General features: G+C 44.2%; 1 protein-coding gene across 1 annotated transcript in view; it reads right to left on the reverse strand.

The window, feature by feature from the left end:
* Nucleotides 1-4,494: 4,494 nt before the first annotated feature.
* LOC128398421 (macrophage mannose receptor 1-like) overlaps nt 4,495-20,442 on the reverse strand; it is a 48,011-nt gene continuing 32,063 nt past the window's right edge. The window contains exons 25-30 of the mRNA XM_053359473.1: nt 19,063-19,228; nt 17,636-17,788; nt 15,780-15,890; nt 14,174-14,383; nt 12,903-12,941; nt 4,495-4,953 (exon numbers count right to left, since the gene is read on the reverse strand). Of these exons, the coding sequence (XP_053215448.1) occupies nt 4,721-4,953; nt 12,903-12,941; nt 14,174-14,383; nt 15,780-15,890; nt 17,636-17,788; nt 19,063-19,228 (912 nt within the window). The 3' untranslated portion in view covers nt 4,495-4,720. The remainder of the gene's footprint in view (nt 4,954-12,902; nt 12,942-14,173; nt 14,384-15,779; nt 15,891-17,635; nt 17,789-19,062; nt 19,229-20,442) is intronic.

Below are 20,442 nucleotides of genomic sequence, written 5' to 3' on the forward strand. Positions count from 1 at the left end.
TCTGAATGGAGGAGCCTGGGAAACCATTAAGTTCAGGGTCTAAAACTACCAAGCTCTTGCCCCACTGCTTCTCTGTATTCCACATACAGAGGCCAACTGGAATGGCAGTCGAATCTTCCTTCAACACTGGCAATGAAACAGCAGCTTGCACTGTGCCTGACACAACAGGCTAGTTTAGTGAGGCCAGGACAGGCCATGTAGCACACACAGCTCTGGCTTCCACTAAGGGACAATGGTCATGGGGCTTCGGATGCAGAGGCAGAAGTTTGATGCCACTGCCCCTGAACAACTGTCACCTTAGCTTAATGGTGGAGCTGGCTCTGATCCCAATGTCTACTTCACATTACAGGAAATACAGACATTGGAGGGTGGTGAACAACTGTGTAGGCAAATTCCCCTTCCTAGGAAAAGAGCCCTGCTTGGTTAGACCAAAGGCCTATTTAGTCCTATTTGTATAGTGGCCAACTAGATCCTGTGAGAAGCCTACAAGGGGGATGCAATTGCAGTGGTCCTCAGCAGCTCTTAATCAGACACATACACTTTCTGATACTACAGGTAATATCATCATCGTGGCTTCTCATTGACCACCTTCTCCTCCATCGATAGCACCCTCTGTAGCATCTGATTCAGCACACTTTGTGTTCTCTTGGCATCATGAAGCAGTATGGGTTTTTTGTTTTGTTTTTCGTCTTCACCAGCAACAACCAATGTGCATTTCTAGAGAAGGAAATAACACCAGGAAGCAAATAAAGAGCAACATGTTCAAAGGAGATTGGGGGACATGGGGCAGCTGTTCTGTTTGGTAAGCACTGCCTAGTTCCTTCCTCAATCACATCTGGAAAATGTGGATCAACCGCAAAGTATAAAGAGTTCAAAAGAATTGAGAAGTGAAAGTCATCTGCGATGTTATGAAGTTTCCTGAATATTTTGAAAAAGTGGTCAAATGATTTTTTTTCATTCAAATTGCTGAGTTGGTGCCTGGTTAGCCCATTACCAGATAATTCAGAAGAATTTATAAAAGAAAAGGAAATGCTTGTATGCAGCCCCAAACCATGAAGAAATGTGGCTCTCTGGGAAAGATGATTCATCACCCATGAGATGCAGGACTGTTCTGTAAAATTGTTGTGCATACTGATGTTTCACATAGTTAGTAGTTATGTATTCATTAACTTTGTAGATGTTTGTAGTTTCCAGACAAGACTTAAAGAAAGACCCACAAAGAGTCCACTGCAGTCCAATCTTGAAGACTAGCAGACCCTCCAAGTGCCCCTATTTTCCACTGACATCCCTGATTTAGAGAAGCTGTCCTGGTTTCTGATTTGATCCCAGAATGTCCTGCTTTTCCTTAGGATGTCCCTATTTTCATTGGAGACATGTTGGAGGGTATGGAGTTATCGGACCCCTGAGCTGTCTGAAGGCAATCCTGTATAGGGAAGGGTTTCCCCCCCCCCCAATGTTTAATGTTTTATTATGTTTTTATATATGTTGGAAGTGGCTCAGAGTGGCTTTGGCAACCCAGTAAGATGTGTGGGGTATAAATAGTAAAATTATCATTATGGAACGGGATGTCCCTATTTCCATCGGAGAAATGTTGGAGGGTATGAACTAGTAAGGCAAAGTTATCCCAGCACAGGAACAGTTGCAGCTGTTGTAGTAGCTGAGGGTCATAAAAGGAGCTCATAACAATGGATGCCCTAAGAATCTATTGAGAAGTTACTGTTCTTCTCAAACATTTTTGTATTACCAGCAACATCCTGCTGCTTAGAAAAATTTGGTGCTATTAAAACTACATTCTTTGACACAAATATACATCTTGAGATATGTAGTTTAATGTTTTTAAATAATCCAATGTGCCTGAAAGGAGTGTAAGCAACAGAAAATAATGCAGCCAGTTCCATCAGGTAATCAGCAATATAACTTATAATGAGGTCTAACAAGAGGATCATAATCAGAAAGCGATTGGTGAACCCTCCCTCCTGTTAACTTCTTTTCCATGTGGCTAGGCAGATTGTGATAAACACCAGCAGTAGCAATACCTGGAAAAGTGTACTACTAGATTTGGCAACTACCACACAATCAGATCAGTTCAACCAGGAATCAGATTTGTATTTTCAGAGCAGCATGGAACCCTGATAACATAGAAGCAGTTTTCACCCTGTTGCTGTGATTGTGAATCAAGCCTGGACCTGTGCAGATAACTGGGGCGAATGGAGTCTACCTTTTTATTATTTATTATTTAGCAAGAATTACTTCCCTGTCGGTGTCTGATGCCAACAATGGAAGCTTACGACCAGAAAGAACCTTTAGGTTGCAATCACCTACGCATTTGAGGCCCATTAAAATCAATGAGACTTACTTCTCAGGAGACGTTCATAGGGCTGTCCTTGAAGATGTCTTGGAGAATTCAGTTGGTCCAAATGTAGCAGCCAGATTGCTGGCTGGGGTTCCATTTGTATCGCATATAACCCGTTTAAAACAGCTGCCCTGGCAGCCAGTTCATTTCTGGGCCCAATTCAAAGTGCTCATGCCCCAAATATCTCAATGACCACCTCCTTCCATACAGACCACTTTGCTGCTGAAATCGGCAGAGAACAGCTCTTGGTAGTTCCCCCACCCTCAGAGGCGAAGGTAGCCAGGAGAAGGCACTCTCTGGCAGCTGCTAAACTGTGGAACTCCTTCCCCACAGAGGTGCACATAGCACCTTCATTATATTGCTTCTGGAGGATGCTGAAAACACACCACTTTCCCCTGGCTTTTGACCTTTGAGGTATTTTTGAGGGCCCACCTCATTTTAATAATTGTTAGTTGTTTTCAGTTGTTTTCAATATTGTGTTTAAGTGCTGTAACCCTCCCTGCTACCTCTGCTAGCTCTGCTCCCACTCTTGCCTTCATATTACAAAATACACAGACTTTGTGGTGGGCAGGGGGAGTAACTGTGAATCAAGTTTCCCCCACTGATAAGAAGAGGCCTGCTTGATCAACCAAAGGCCCATTTAGCATTCTATTCTCAGGGTGGCCCTCCAGTGCTTGTGATGGGGACCTCACAAGCAAGACATGAGTCCAACAGTCTTCTTTCACTCGTGGTGAGTGATCGGAGGAATTCTGCCTCCAGTAATGGAAGTAACATAGCCATCACGACTAGATGCCACTGAAAACTTCCTTCTCCTTTGAAAGCCTCTCCACCCCGCCCAGTAGCATCTAATTCATTGCACTCTGTGTCCTCCTGGCCTCATTATGCTGAGAGCAGCAGCCAATGTGAGTTTCTGGGTTGAGGGAGCAAAGAAAGCTTTCTCTATCACACTGAAGGAAGCAAAGAAAAGTGTAGAGCTTTAAGCTCTCATCAGAAAGGCATCCAAACAAGTAAAACGGCTGAGGCACAATCCAGATGGAAACAAACTGCATATACAAGGAATTGTTTTGCATGCAGTTGCTCTTTCTGTATCAGCACCTTGGCTGCACATATGGAGTCCTTTGTGAATCCTGACAAGTCCACTCACCCCTTTTGGTGTGGCAGCATTGCAGGACGGCAGAGGTTCCACAAGGGTCCTGATGACGGAACCATGGCTTCAGTGCCCTTCCTATCAGGAGCCGGATCCTAGCCTGCACCCTGATTTGGTGAATGGTGATGCAGGCTGAGGCGTGGGCTGTGCCAGGGGGTGGAGCTGACAGAGCGGGAAGGCTTCCATTGGGTCCACCCCTTGGCCATTTAAGCAGCCTGCACCTGTTTGTCCCTTCGTCGGGTTTCCCCACCCACCCTTGGTTTAGGCTGATAGTCAAGGATTTTGCTGTGGCTACGGTGGTCGCTGTTCTTTACAGGAATTTGTCCACTGGGCAAAGTGCCTCTGACCCGATGGTTTTGCCTGCCTCATAGCAACCGTCACAACTGGACTTGAGCATTGGGGAAATCCGTGGTCTTGGATGGAGGGGAAGTTGTAGTCTCCGCCTGCCTCTCCAAAAGCTGGGGGAGCCTGTTAAAGGGATCTAGGGGGAATGGTCATGTCCACACGCCCAGGGAGGGCCAGGGCCGAAGGCACTCCCCCAAATGGCAGTCCCAGCGGGGGTCACGCTATTTGATGCAAGTCTTAGGAACCCCCGTCTGGATTGACCTATGTGTCACTTCCAGCGGGCAGGCCAGAAGGATTTTGAATGCCCCATGCCCAAGCCAAACTTCTTTCATCTGTATTCAATAAAGGTGTGGCCTGTTTTCATCCAAACCAGTCTTGTTGGTCTCTTATTTATCTGAGTTGGGGATTGGGGAGCATGGTGCCTGGACCTGCAACTGGCTCTTCAGAAGAAGAGTGGAGGTCCTCCTGGGGGAGGAAGTAGGTTCACCATCCTTGGCTCTTTTCTCCCCTACCTGATGAGTGGGTTCTTAGCTTTCTTAAAGGGCTTTATGTGTGAATGGTTCACTGTTTTGTGGCAAAACTGAACGATACCAACAACATGATCCTTAGCTTGAAAAAAAAATCTTCCAGTAGAAAATACTCTGCATAGAATATATTTTTATTGAATAAACATTACACATTCAGAGCATTCTACATCCTGACTCCATTTGTAGAAAGTGCCCCTGCATATTGGGACAATTCCCAACAATGGTTACTTCTTTGAAATAAATGAATTATCAGTATAATCCTAAACCTGCTCATTCAGAAGTAAGTCCTATTGAGTTCAGTGGCACTTACTCCTATGTAAATGTGCATAGCATTTGTGCCTGAATGTATTAATCCCCCTCTTGCTTCTCCACAATAAATTCTGAGTACTGATTCTGAGAAACTATTGTGCTGTCCTGATGCGAAAGGGTCTCGACACCCGCTAGTAAAGTTTGTGGCTGTCTGTGTCTTCTTTTGTAGAAAATATAGACTGCAGCACCCACAGCAATAACGATGAGGAGAGCTGGGAGAACCACCATCATCAGTCTGCCTTGCAGTAATTCTGGAACATCATCTTGCTCTACTGGGGGGGGGGAATATATATATGTAAGACAGACAGAGAGAGCATCAAATACTTTCCCCAGCAGAACATCCATACAGGCCCATACAGAAGGTTGAGCTGTTGATTCTGCCTGCCATGTCACTACTAAAGACATAGGGTTGCCATATTCAAACGGTGAAAATCCGGACAGAAAAGTTGTTTTGCAAAATCTCAAAAAGCCATTTTAAAACCATTTTTATGGGAAATCAGCAAAAACGTCACTACCAACATGAGCTGCCATTCACCCAGATTTCCCCAGACATTTTCCCGATTTCCGCGCAGACACTGCTGCTGACTGCAGTATTCCGTGTATGTCTGGGAAATTCCGGACATATAGGAACCCTAAATGAACACTTTCAGAAAGACAGCAACCCTCCAAAGGGTATTACTGGTAAGCAGTCTCTTACCAGTAATAGAAATGTTTAATGAATGCAGCAAAGGAACAAGCGACCATTCTCAGAGTGCAGGTGTTCCCAATTAAGGTTCCTCCTACTTCCCTCTAGTCACTTCCATCCTCTCGTCTCCTGGCCACCTGACCTCTCAATCATTGAGCCTTTTGCACAGCTAGCTTTTCTAATCTCCTAGCCTTGGGACTGAGAGGCTGCACATCTTCCAGTGCAAGAGAGTCTGCTAGCTCACTCTCTTCCTGGTCTTCTTGCTTTCACCTCCCAGTTCTGCCCAACTATTGCCTTCCGAACTGTGCCCCTCAGTGAACCATTGTTCCAAATCAACACTACTCCACTGCTCCTGTGGAGTTTCAGGATCCTGGCCATGAGCAGGGGGAGGGGTAGGCTCCCACCATTCTTCATCAGGTTGTACTCCTCAGCCTGGTCTTCGATATGAAGCATGCATGGCCCTGGCAATGAAATTAGTGGGTGCCCGGCCCCTTCATGGGGAACTTTGTGGGTGCTCGGGCATCCAGGGCCCCAGGGAGTTGGCACCTATGGTGAGTGCAATGTAAATTTAATTTAATTACTAGCTTTGGACTTTAACTTGTTGTTGTTTAGTCGTCTAGTTGTGTCCGACTCTTCGTGACCCCATGGACCAGAGGAACGGATAAGACAAGAAAAAGTCATTACCATCTGCTTTTTCATTCAATATTCACAGAGAGAGGCTTGGGAATGCAGCCTCTTGGAATAATGACGTTGTCCCGAGTAAATCTCCACCCCTCCTTTGTTCCCACTTCCTCATTCATCAACAGCACCACCACCCCTACGGTAGCTGCTTAGGGTCATTTGTCTTTGAGCCCTTTGCTCTCCTATATTTAAGGCTCACCCGGTTCTGGGAGATGGTGGGTCTGGAATGCTTTCTAGTAACAACGTATCAGCCAGCTGCTGCTCTGGCTCTGCCTCCTCCTCCTCTCCCATTATTTCCCAACTTTCCCCCTCATCTGCCTCTGAGCTGCGGCCTCCCTCAAACCCCTGTTGTAATTCTGAACTGTCTTCTTCTCTAGAAGGGTCAGGCTGGGGAAGCGGTCTCCACTGTTCCTCCTCTGCCCAGTCCCTGACAATTGGACTGAGATGCCAGAGGATATATTGTCATTAGCTAAGAATAAGTTATCAACTGTATTATTAAACTTAACAGGTAGCATTCCCATCTGTTGCCGCCATTACACAGCAAATCTCACATTCCCATAGGTGAAATAAATGTATTTGAATACAATAATTGTTGGTAATTCTATTGACAATAATATCCTCATGGTAAAGAACTGGCTACTCTGTCTTGTTAATATTGATTGTCAGATTTGCCTCTGATATATTTTATATACACAAATTAAGGAATTGAGACTATGACATCCTAATAGCATAACACACTTTCTTCTTTTAAAAAATCCTCCAGTCATGCTATCTTAAATTTGATCTCTTTTTAGATGGCTTGAAACCAATTAAATGTCCAGATGGCTGGGCTGCATTTGCAGGTCACTGTTACAGACTTATAAGAGACCTTAAAACATGGAAGAATGCTTTATGGTCCTGCAGAGAAGAAGATGGAGATTTAATAAGTATTCACAGCATTGAAGAATACAGCTTTGTCATATCTCAGCTTGGCTACCGTAAGTATATCTAGAAAGTTTGGTCCTTCTGGTATCTGCTAAATATGTGAGATTAAGAGAGAGAGTTTTTTGTTTTGCATTTTTGTTACCATGTGCAAGAAGGGAATGTTACTGAGTCTCCCACCCTGGGGGGAGGGGGAAGCACCAGTCTGCTGTATTGAACATGAGACCCAAATGTGAGATATGGCACTATTACAGCCTTCACCAAACTTCACCAAACCTAGGTCTCCAGCTGTTTCTGGACTACAACTTCCATCATCCCTTGTTGTTGTTGTTTAGTCATTTAGTCGTGTCCGACTCTTTGCGACCCCATGGACCGCCAGGCACTCCTGTCTTCCACTGCCTCCCGTAGTTTGATCAAACTCATGCTGGTAGCTTCAAGAACACTATCCAACCATCTCGTTCTCTGTCATCCCCTTCTCCTTGTGCCCTCCATCTTTCCCAACATCAGGGTCTTTTCCAGGGAGTCTTCTCTTCTCACGAGGTGGCCAAAGTATTGGAGCCTCAGCTTCAGGATCTGTCCTTCCAGTGAGCACTCAGGGCTGATTTCCTTCAGAATGGATAGGTTTGATCTTCTTGTAGTCCATGGGACTCTCAAGAGTCTCCTCCAGCACCATAATTCAAAAGCATCAATTCTTCGGCGATCAGCCTTCTTTTTCTTTATGGTCCAGCTCTCACTTCCATACATCACTACTGGGAAAACCATAGCTTTAACTATACAGACTTTTGTCAGCAAGGTGACATCTCTACTTTTTAAGATGCTGTCTAGATTTGTCATTGCTTTTCTTCCAAGAAGCAGGCGTTTTTAAATTTCTTGACTGCTGTAACCATCTGCAGTGATCATGGAGCCCAAGAAAGTAAACTCTCTCACTGCCTCCATTTCTTCCCCTTCTATTTGCCAGGAGGTGATGGGATCAGTGGCCATGATCTTGGTTTTTTTGATGTTGAGCTTCAGACCATATTTTGTGCTCTCCTCTTTCACCCTCAGTAAAAGGTTCTTTAATTCCTCCTCACTTTCTGCCATCAAGGTTGGGTCATCAGCATATCTGAGGCTGTTGATATTTCTTCCGGCAATTCTTTTTTCTTTGTGGTCTGGGCTTTCTTCTCATTTCTTGTCACATGCGTTATAATAGTGGGACCCAAAAAGGACTGTGCTGGTCTGTGGTGGGATAAGTGCTCCTCCTGTGCTTTTTTGATTTATTTTGCAGCATCTACATGACAACATTCACATCAAAGTACCTATATCTCCCTTCCACCCCAATTTAATCTAGATATACTCTTTCTGTGAAAAATCGGATCAGATAAAAACAAACAAAACCTGCATCCTATGTCCTATTTGTGATATGTAATATTAAGCTCCCACATGGAAGTGAATCAGAGTACAAGCTTGCCTTTGGAGTCTGTGACAACTTACAGTTACTAGTGTGAAGGGGTTTGGCACAGCGATTCCTCAACATAGCCTATGTGAGTAAGCAGCTAGGAGGAGTGACACTTCTGTTTCTGTGTGGCAGCTGCCGTTTCCCTCCCAGAATGCCCTAGAACAATGCTACATCTGGATAATTAATTTTTGGGGGATGGGATGGGAGTAAATGGTTGCCAGCAGTCATTCCTGTCTTCACGCTTTTTATGATGGAGGACCGCTGTAGTCACCCCCAACGACACCTTCTCAAGATGGAGGGTGAGGGAACAGCTGCAGTCGCCTGTGGTTCCTGCGCAATGTTTGCCATCTTGCCAAAGGTTGCAGGCAGCTTTACCTGCAGCAATTGCATGTTGATTGCCCTCTTAAAAGACAAAGTCCAGCAACTGGAGGAACGTGTAGCTACGCTCCAAAGAATTAGAGAGCTGGAGCTCTTCTTGGAAGCAACAGAGCACACCGTCTCCACCAAGGAGGAGACAGGGGACTCCCCTGAGAAGGAGGCTAGTTCACCAACACAGGAGCCAGATATATGGAGAAACGTGACTCAAAGAAGTAGGAGGCCCAGGGTTTGCTCTGATTGTTTAGAAATACGCAATCGCTTTGAGGTCCTTTCCCCTAGCATGGAAGACGAAGAGCAGACTCCATTTGAGGATCTCTCCCTCATTACAGTCGATCAGGTATATGAAGACGAGCAGCAAAGGCAGTCTTCAGGGAATGTGCAGGCGACCTTGGAACGGACAGCTCACGGAAGAACCCCGACCAGACCTAAGAGGAGGCGTGTAGTGGTGATAGGGGATTCCCTACTGAGGGGAACAGAAGCAGTGATCTGTGGGCCTGACAAGATGTCTCGGGAAGTGTGCTGTCTCCCCGGGGCTAAGATCCAAGATGTAACTGAACGACTGCAAGGAATCATAAAACCCACTGACAAATACCCCTTCCTCTTGGTTCATGTGGGAACCAATGACACTGCAAGCAATAGCCTCCAGAAGATCAAAAGAGATTACGAGGCTCTGGGCAGGAAATTGAAGCAATTAAATGCACAAATTGTCATCTCATCTGTCCTCCCAGTTGAACGACGTGGCCCAGGGAGAGAGGGAAAAATAGTGGAAGTGAACAACTGGCTTCGCAAATGGTGTAAACAGGAACGGTTTGGATTCTTAGATCACGGAATGCAGTTTCTTGAAGATGGACTTCTGGCAAGCGATGGGCTGCACCTCACAACGGTTGGTAGGAATGTTTTTGCAAAAAATCTCAGAAACCTCATCAGGAGGGCTTTAAACTGACTAATGTGGGGGAGGGAGACAGTGCTCCTGAAGGTAGGAGTCTATCAATTGATGAAGATGATCATCCAAATGTCATAGACCGAATGGAGCAAACAGCACGCAGACCTAGTGGTGGGAGGAAAAAATCCTTAAATAAGAGACACGGGGGAATGATTAATGGACTTCAATGTCTGTACACTAATGCGCAAAGTATGGGAAATAAACAAGATGAGCTTGAGCTCTTGGTACAGCAAACTAAATATGACATAATAGGCATCACTGAAACCTGGTGGGATAAGTCCCACGATTGGAATGTAATAATGGAGGGATACAATCTATTTCAGAGAAACAGACCAGACAAGAAAGGAGGAGGAGTGGCGTTATATGTCAGGGATGTGTATACCTGTGAAGAGATCCAAGATTTAGAACCTCAAAGCCAAAGTGAGAGCATTTGGGTAAAAATTAAGGGAGAGAAGAATAACAGTGACCTCATTGTGGGAGTTTACTATAGATCCCCAAGCCAAACGGAGGACATAGATGATGCCTTCCTGGAACAGATGGCCAAGCATGCAAAAGGAAGGGAGATAGTAGTAATGGGGGACTTCAATTACCCGGATATTTGTTGGATGTCAAACTCAGCCAAGAGCATAAGGTCAAACAGATTCCTCACTGGCCTTGCAGACAACTTCATTGTCCAGAAAGTGGGAGAAGCTACAAGAGGAACAGCCATTTTAGATCTGGTCCTAACCAATGTTGATGACCTGGTTAGTGGGGTAGAAGTGGAAGGATCATTAGGCGCGAGTGATCATGCTCTTCTGAAGTTTACTATACAGCGGAAAGGAGCAGCCAAGCATACTAGGACTCAATTTCTCGACTTTAAGAAAGCCGACTTCATAAAACTTAGGGAAGTGCTGGGTGAGATCCCATGGACAGTAATACTAAAAGGAAAGGGAGTTCATGATGGCTGGGAGTTTGTTAAGAGGGAGATAGTAAAAGCACAACTTCAGGCAATACCAATGAGACGGAAACATGGAAGGTGCCTAAAGAAGCCAGGGTGGCTATCTAAAGAACTTTTAACTGAGTTAAGATTAAAAAAGGATGTGTACAAAAAATGGAAAAGGGGGGAAACCACCAAAGAGGAATTCAAACAAATAGCCAGCACGTGTAGACACAAAGTCAGAAAAGCTAAAGCACAGAATGAACTCAGGCTTGCTAGAGAGGTTAAAAGCAACAAAAAAGGCTTTTATGGGTATGTTCGTAGCAAAAGGAAGAACAAAGAAACAGTGGGGTCACTCAGAGGAGAAGATGGTGAAATGCAAACAGGGGACACAGAAAGGGCTGAACTCCTCAATGCCTTCTTTGCCTCAGTCTTCTCCGATAAAGAAAACAATGCCCGACCTGAAGAATTTGGAGCAAATGATTCAGCAGAGGAAACACAGCCCAGAATAACTAAGGAGATAGTACAAGAATACTTGGCTAGTCTAGATGTATTCAAGTCTCCAGGGCCAGATGAACTGCATCCAAGAGTATTAAAAGAACTGGCAGATGTGATTTCAGAACCACTGGCAGTCATCTTTGAGAATTCCTGGAGAACAGGCGAAGTCCCGGCAGACTGGAGGAGGGCAAATGTTGTCCCTATTTTCAAAAAGGGGAAAAGAGAGGACCCAAATAATTACCGCCCAGTCAGTCTGACATCAATACCAGGGAAGATTCTGGAGCAGATCATTAAGCAAACAGTCTGTGAGCACCTGGAAAGGAATGCTGTGATCACCAATAGTCAGCATGGATTTCTGAAAAATAAGTCATGTCAGACTAACCTGATCTCGTTTTTTGACAGAATTACAAGCCTGGTAGATGAAGGGAACGCAGTGGATGTAGCCTACCTTGATTTCAGCAAGGCATTTGACAAGGTGCCCCATGATATTCTTGTAAAGAAGCTGGTAAAATGCGGTCTTGACTATGCTACCACTCAGTGGATTTGTAACTGGCTGACTGACCGAACCCAAAGGGTGCTCATCAATGGTTCCTCTTCATCCTGGAGAAGAGTGACTAGTGGGGTGCCACAGGGTTCTGTCTTGGGCCCGGTCTTATTCAACATCTTTATCAACGACTTGGATGATGGACTCAAGGGCATCCTGATCAAATTTGCAGATGACACCAAACTGGGAGGGGTGGCTAACACCCCAGAGGACAGGAACACACTTCAAAACGACCTTGACAGATTAGAGAACTGGGCCAAAACAAACAAGATGAATTTTAACAGGGAGAAATGTAAAGTATTGCACTTGGGCAAAAAAAATGAGAGGCACAAATACAAGATGGGTGACACCTGGCTTGAGAGCACTACATGTGAAAAGGATCTAGGAGTCTTGGTTGACCACAAACTTGACATGAGCCAACAGTGTGACGCGGCAGCTAAAAAAGCCAATGCAATTCTGGGCTGCATCAATAGGAGTATCGCATCTAGATCAAGGGAAGTAATAGTGCCACTGTATTCTGCTCTGGTCAGACCTCACCTGGAGTACTGTGTCCAGTTCTGGGCACCACAGTTCAAGAAGGACATTGACAAACTGGAACGTGTCCAGAGGAGGGCAACCAAAATGGTCAAAGGCCTGGAAACGATGCCTTATGAGGAACGGCTAAGGGAGCTGGGCATGTTTAGCCTGGAGAAGAGGAGGTTAAGGGGTGATATGATAGCCATGTTCAAATATATAAAAGGATGTCACATAGAGGAGGGAGAAAGGTTGTTTTCTGCTGCTCCAGAGAAGCGGACACGGAGCAATGGATCCAAACTACAAGAAAGAAGATTCCACCTAAACATTAGGAAGAACTTCCTGACAGTAAGAGCTGTTCGACAGTGGAATTTGCTGCCAAGGAGTGTGGTGGAGTCTCCTTCTTTGGAGGTCTTTAAGCAGAGGCTTGACAACCATATGTCAGGAGTGCTCTGATGGTGTTTCCTGCTTGGCAGGGGGTTGGACTCGATGGCCCTTGTGGTCTCTTCCAACTCTATGATTCTATGATTCTATGATTCTATGATTCTATGATTTTAAGGATGTCCACTACCTCTCAAAAGACCCTCAGACATTTGTCTCTTTAATTTTGAATTGGAAGGTTTTTTGGGGGGGATGTTTAGTCCAGTGCTCCAGATAACATACATGCCTATACTTATAACTTGGTTATTTTCATAAAACAGTCTTACCTGTACTTTTTGTAGGTACTCCACTTGCCTCTTCAAAAACTGTAAAATAAAGGATATGCTTAAGGGGCAATAAAACATACCATAGCAAATTACACAATGAAGCTAATGTAACAAGGGATTTCTATGCTCCCTTATATAATCAGCCATGGTCAAGAGTCTGGCTTCATCTCTTTGAGATAGTTGAGGTTTCTGAGCACTTTTCAAAGGCAGACCCACTTAGTGCACATGAAAATAATCCAAGCAGGATTTAACTAAGGTGTGTGGCCAAATGAGATATCTCAAGGAATGTGAGCAGCTCATGCACTAGCTTTAACTGCGGAGATGCACTCCTGGCCACCAGAGTGACCTAGGCATCTGTGCTCAGAAGCATGTCAAAACTGTGAACCTATGTCTTCAGGGGGCATGTTACCCATTCCAGCACAGGCTGAATCCTTATTCCCTGTTCTGCCTTCCAACTGACCAAGAGCTCCTCTATCTTGCCGGATTGAGTTTCAGTTCGTTTGCCCTCATCCAGTCCATTGCAGATGATAGGCATGGTTTAGAACCGAGACAGCTTCCTTGGATTTAGGTGGAAAGGAGAAATAGGGCTAGGTAGGTGTCATCAGCATATGGGTGACACTGAACCCTGAAACCCCAGACAACCGCCCCCAGAAGTTTCATATAAATATTAAATAGCATGCGGGGCAGAACAGAACCCTGAGGGACAACACAGCACAACAGCCAATACTGTGCCTCCAAGTCCCATCCCAGCAAGGCAGCACAAAAGGATACCATGGTTGGTGGTATCAGAAGCTGCTGAAAGGTTCAGCAGAACCAACAGGGCCACACTCTTCCTGTCCAACTCCTGGTATAAGTCATATGCCAAGGCCACAAAAGCCATCTCAGTCCCTTGAACTCAGGCTTGAAACTGGAAACCTACCCCATCTGGGCAGCAGAACCATAGACGTGAATTCATGGATAAATTTAAGAAGAGGACAGATAAAGATATACTTCTAGTACTATGAATCTAGCCAGAGAACAGTTAGACAGGAGTGTATTATTGATTCTATACAAGTCTCCAGTCCTATTTTTCTAGAAAAAGAGATGCCGGAACTCACCATGAACGCCTCCCTTGTTCTCTTATAATGGCAATGGCGCCCGCCTGTCAGGTGCTGGAAATGAGTTCCAGTGAATTCTGGCTGAAAAAAGACCTGCAAGTCTTCTCAGCGTTCAGATACTGCTTTGTATCATAGGTATCACTAAATCAACTATAATAAACATTGAAGTCTTACCTTTGTTTGTTTTACAAATAAATCCACGCGAATGTGTGCAGTCTCCCCTGATCCACTCTCCACTATCACCATACATGAAAATGCAATAGTTCCAATAGTCAGGAAGACCAGAAGCGGGTCCCATAAATTCATATTCTGGATCAAATATGGGGTATTCACCTTTCCAGTTAATAAAATCCAGTGCAGTGTTATCTTCCCATACCCATTCTCCTAATTACAAAAGTACATGATTGTTATAATGACTATAAAGGGAAGAGCAACACGTTGCAATGCATTCTATATTGGAAATTCATTTTAAAAGTATTCTTGCTGTTCTTCTTCTGAAGCTTTTTCAGTCTGGAACATATGCATGCAACCTCAATTATTGTATAATACATTGCTGATATAAGCTTATGTCCTACATTTTTCTGCTTGTGAAAAATGGTGAGGATATCTCTGATTTCTGCCATTACTGCCCCCCTTGTCCCCAAACCATATATTTTCGAATGGCTGCTGGCTCTCAGAAACAGCATTTTGATAAAGTTATGTGGGTGTCCTGTGAAAGATGGGGCACTTCAGATCAAAGCCATAATTAACATTGTCAGTTGCTAAACCTCTTGTTCTCCTTTCTCTAAACTAGGAATTACATGTTTTTCATACTTGAAAACTGTTTTGCTAAATCAGTAGCAAATCCCAACAACTCTGTTTTGGTGGCAAATGACTAGCTCTTCTATCTTCATATAATGAACTGAATTAACAATCAAGTAGTAGAATGAGAAGAGGAAACTATCTCTCCCCCCTAATTTTATTAATAAGTCTGACAATATGGAAGTTTCAGGCAGTCAAATGCAATGCATGTTTACTCAGGCAGAAGTCATAAATGGCTTGGGATCAGGCAACCTGAAGACTACCTTAACCTATTTTAAAAGTGTGCAGATCTTCCAAAGATGCCCTTCTAATCTGTCCCACCTACATCAGGTGCCTATTTTAGAGGAAGTTGATAATGGACCTTCTCAACAGCTGCTCCAAGGATTTGGAATTCCCTGCCAAGGAAGGCTCATTTTGCCCCCTCGCTGAAGGGACTACATGCTTTTGATTTAAAGACAGTTTTGGCCTACTGAGATGATGTGGTTGGAAGTACTCTCTGTTTTCTTCAGTAATTTAATTTTTTAAAAAAGTTTTAACATGCAGCCAATTTAAATGTTCTTCTTAAAGTTGTTTCTCCAATGGTTTGATATTGCTTCTTTATCATGACTTTTTATTGTGGATTTAATTATTGTTAGACACCTCTCTTCCATGGCTTGCACTAGGATGTGGGGAAAGGGTACAAGAAAGCAAACGACAATTCCCTTGGAGGGGCAGAAGGCAAAATGATAATGGACATGCCAGGAGATATTACTCTGAACATGAGTGAGGTTTTTTTTCCTGAATGCTTGCCAAGAGTAGTCATAAATGCAAACAGGGATGAATTTGCTAGCTCTGTTTGCTAACACTGACGGTATTTCCAGCTGAGCTCTTTCATTTCATAAAGAAATAAATGTGTGCCATATTTTAACATACTTATATACATGGATAAATATTACAAATCTGTTATCTTAAAAATAAATATTAAATGTAAAGCAATCACCATCTATATTTTTGAATAATCCTATCCAAAATTCTCGTTGACGGAATTGCTGAGTGTGTTCCACCAAAAATTCCAGCTCAGCTAAATCTTCTATTGAAGTCAAGGTGCTACCTAGAAAACATCAAATGGGTAAAGTCAACTCATTAAAATTTGTCTTCCCATTAAAAATAAACACGAAGCAGCCCATTAGGCTAAGACTGGTACTGGCAACAATATGAAGTTATAGAGATCTAAGAGAAAGTGTCTGCCCAGTGGAGGCTGATCCTTTCAGAGCACGTAGGGCATTGCCCCACCAAACTCAATGTGCCCTCGGCCATCCCCACTTTTTTACTTATAACTGAGGGGCTGCACTTCCTGTCTGTCTCAGAGTTGCCTTCGTATAAGTCAGCAGGGAGGAGGATGGGGACAAACTGGAGCTGGTTGGGCTTTGCCTATCATTGGCTTAACTCTGCCAACTTGTGTTGGCTTCACTTACTCTTGGCTTCCCTGCCTTCTGCCCTGCGAGTCCAAATGGGCACCAGCCTCTACTGAATATCCATGTCGTTCAAATCTCTATAATTGCTGTTCAATTGGTTAATGTTTTAGTGGAGAAGAACCTTTGTAACTTTGTCCGTTTATTAAGTGCATAATGAAAAAGAAAGTCCTTCAGTCAAATTTCAACAGAAAATAATTTGCAAGGTAGATGCTTCACAAAAAATGGAGCTTTAATACTTAAAAAACACACACCATAATTCGCCCTGTTCTACAAGTTACAGTACACTAAAAACATTTCTACAGCTTTCTAGCATCAACCCAAGAGAAAGCTAACACTCTATCAAGATATTTTATATTGATGAGTTGGGGAAAAGATCATCAGAAGACAGAAGCAAAAGTACATGATGTCATGTCTGCTATGCCAACCTCTAAAGCAGAAGCAATTTAATTAATTCATTTTTTTTAATCAAATAGAAATTGTTGCAATGTGATCCATCAGTCTGAAGCAGGATACAAGTTTCATTTAATGAGCTGCAGTGATACAAGGAGAAATAATAGTATAAGCAATCTGGACTGGTGGATACAGTGGGAAGGAAATGAAAACTGAATGGAGACTTGCTGGCAGACCAAGATGGCAGCAACAGTGGGGTGGGTGACAGAGCACCTTTCTAGGGTAATGAAGACATGAGTTAGTGAAACTCATTTTCAAGGCACTGGCAACTCTACCCACTTCATCTCCCCTATGTTTGCCTTCATTCGCCAAGTCTTGCATTAGGCACCTACATCACCCCCAGGAAAAAGGCACTGCCATTTGCACATACCATTGTAATTCCCCCAACAGTGGAGAAATACTCAGTCTGGGCTCATAAGTATTTAGGGGGAATTAAAATGGCAGGCCACAGAAACCAAGCTTTCTGACCACACCATGCCTGCTTGGGGAGAAAGCAAGTGAAGGGGAGAAAGACTGGATGGTGAGTCCATCAGAAGAGAGGGCTCAGGACAGCAGCCTAATGGTGTTGATTCCTGGTGTCCGGCCTGTATACTGGTCTCTCTCAATATTCTTTGAATGCTAAAACTTTCTGTTGTTGGATTCAGAAAATAAGAAATAAGTTTCTGGGCGAAGGGTTATTTCTTCCATTCCTCCTGGTTTGTCCAACCTTATGAATCTTACTGATTTAAACAACACAGTTTTCATTCAGAGAACCTCACTGCCTCAAAGATAACACACATTTGTTGTTGGCAGGAATTTCAGCCTCTGTCTCTGGTCAAAGTTCAGAATCCTGTATCCACTATAAGCCCCACTGAACTCAAAGAGACTGTTCTATCTATAGTATTGGATACTAACCACCACTGCCACTGATCTGATTCAAAATGGCACCCACCTAGCTGAGTACATCTTATAAATGCTTGTGCCCATGTATTTGACGTAGGGTAGAATTGATAGCAATGAGTCCGAGAAGGAACCCAAGCTTTTGGGTATCCTTTTGATGAAGGGCATTCTTCTAGCCGCTGTGGTGCTTCCGCTGGGATGTCACCTGTTATGGAAAAAACATATTTTTCTTTTTTTCAAAAAATTATAGTTACCTGAAAAATCTATAAATACTAGGGATGTGAAAAACATTTGGACAAATCACGCATCAGGAGATGAAGCAGGGTACCTTAGAGGAATTTTGGGCTTGTACAAGGTGAAATGGAATCTGTTCGCACTATTTGCATAAAGCAGGGACCATGGAAGTGTTTGATGGCAATCCAGATATTTGTGCAGCAGCTGCAGGTTTGCAGCTTGTGAAGGTAAAACAGGAAGACACCCGAAGAGTTTGATGAAGTACTAACACCGAGGGGAGGGGCAGGTCAGGAAGCATGGTCAAGAAAATGGTCCTGACAGATGTGTCTTTGAGGCTTTGAAGCCCTTGGCCCACCAGCCCCTTGTGAAATCCCTTGAGACTTCTCAGCCTCCAACTGGATCTTGAAATTGCCCTGTGAGAAGCAGGAAGCTGATGCTCACCCCGTCCTGGAGCTGCCATGCCACTGGACAAATGTGCTCCACTCACAAGGGCATGTAGAGCAACGATTGAAACAAACTGCTTCAGACAAGAGCTTGCTGAATGTGAAAATGAGTGTACCAGAACACCAGCATCACATGACGGGGGAAGGTACAGCAGACATCACAGTGGGGAGGGGGCAAGGAAGGAGAGCTTTGTTTTGATTGACAGGTCAAACTTGCATCAGAGGTGGAAAGAAAATCCTTTCATTCTTTCTCACCACAAAATGAATTTTCAAGGTGCCTAGCTCAAAGACCCCTGGACAGATGACAGGGTGTGTGTTTTTACCCACATACGCTTCTCTCATGTTTGCATTTTTCATACCAATTTGTCTACAAAGAATTATGGGATAATGTTATGCACCCCAAAACTGTAACATCTGCTCTTGTGGATAAAGCAGTGCAGTGAACCTCCTGAGACATGGAAGGATTAATAGCTTTAGAAAGTCAACATCGCCTGAAAATAAAAATTAGAAAGTTGGGAATGTTTTCTTAAAAACAACAACACTCCTATGTCTCTTCAGTCAAAACCAGTGGGACCTAAATGGAGTTATCTGATACTGGATTCTTTATTGTAAACTCCACTCTATTTTCACTGATCTATTTGTTATCGTTTGATAGTTTGAATAGTATCATATTCTTCATTTATTTACTATGAAAGAGGCAGAAGTACCAAGAACACTTTTCTCATCTCTGTGCTCAAATGGGAACCTTATTGAAATTAGGGTTAGATGTCTCATATTAAAACAGATATTTTTCTTTGATTACCATGATGTCGCTCACAGACCGTGAAGAATGTTTCGTTGCAAGTTCCTGTTTTCCAGTGACCATCAAGGTCTAGGTAGACACAGGCTATCTTCTGCTTTGGTTCTTCAGGAGCCCAATTAGTATATGTCAGTCTCCGGTTGTTGATCCACTTGTATTGCTCACCAGTCTAAAATACAAATGCACAGTGGAACAACACTTGAAAAAAAACCTTTGGGGTTCATTTCCCATAAGATGCACTTCATGTGATTTACTTTGGTTTCTCCTTCATTCTAATGTCCGCACACATTCACTCCCTTAATAATATTTCAGGAAAGTCATTCTGGTATTGTTATATTTATAACATCTGAAGTCATATGGAAAGGTAGTTGCCTCCATTAATATATGCTGGTTGCAAGCCCTTGTGTGTGCATTTGCTGCAGAAAGAAGCAGCGTGAAGAAGAGAGAATGTAAATGCAGCTGCACAGCAGAAAACATCTTGAATTGCTTATCTTCTTGCCTGACAACTGAACTTTATACAGGACTTATAAACATAATGTATAATAATTATTATTTTATTATTTGTACCCCATCCATCTGACTGGGTTGCTCCAGCCGCTCTGGGAGGTATAGGATTTACAAGACATAAGACCTATGCGTTGGAGAATTACCGTATTTTTCGCCCCATAGGATGCACTTAGATTTTTTGGGGGGGAAATAAAGAAAAAAAAATATCCCCCCCCCCAGGCACGGGGCTGGCGCGGGGGAAGCCCGAGCTTCCCCCGACCCCAGCCCCCAAAACAGGCTGCTGCCTGCAAGCCTTGCGAGCCCGGCGGGACTTCCCGCCGGGCGCGCAAGGTTTGCGGACATCTGCCCGAAGCACGGGGCGTGCTCTGCAGCGCGCCCCATGCTTCAGGCTGCAGGCCGCCGCCCCAAGCCTTGTGTGCCCGGCGGGACCTCCCTCTGGCGGGACCTCGCGAGGCTTGCAGACACTTGCCCACAGCACGGGGCGTCCTCCAGAGGGTGCCCCATGCTCCGGGCGGCAGGCTGCTGCCCGCAAGCCTTGCGAGCCCGCGGGAACTCCCGCGGGGCTTGCAAGGCTTGCGGATAGCTTCCTGAAGCCTGGAGAGCGAGAGGGGTCGGTGCGCACCGACGCCTCTCGCTCTCCAGGCTTCAGCAAAAGCCTGCATTCGCCCCATAGGACGCATACACATTTCCCCTTCATTTTTGGAGGGGAAAAAGTGCGTCCTATAGGGCGAAAAATACGGTAAGTTACTGCATGAGGAACCTTTTTCTTTCCACAGATGAGAGTGAAGGCAACGGTTCTTCTTCTTCTTCTTCTTCTTCTTCTTCTTCTTCTTCTTCTTCTTCTTCTTCTTTTGTTATTCACATGCATGCCACCCA

Source organism: Podarcis raffonei, chromosome 12 (genome assembly GCF_027172205.1).
Source record: "Podarcis raffonei isolate rPodRaf1 chromosome 12, rPodRaf1.pri, whole genome shotgun sequence".
Lineage (NCBI taxonomy): Eukaryota > Metazoa > Chordata > Lepidosauria > Squamata > Lacertidae > Podarcis > Podarcis raffonei.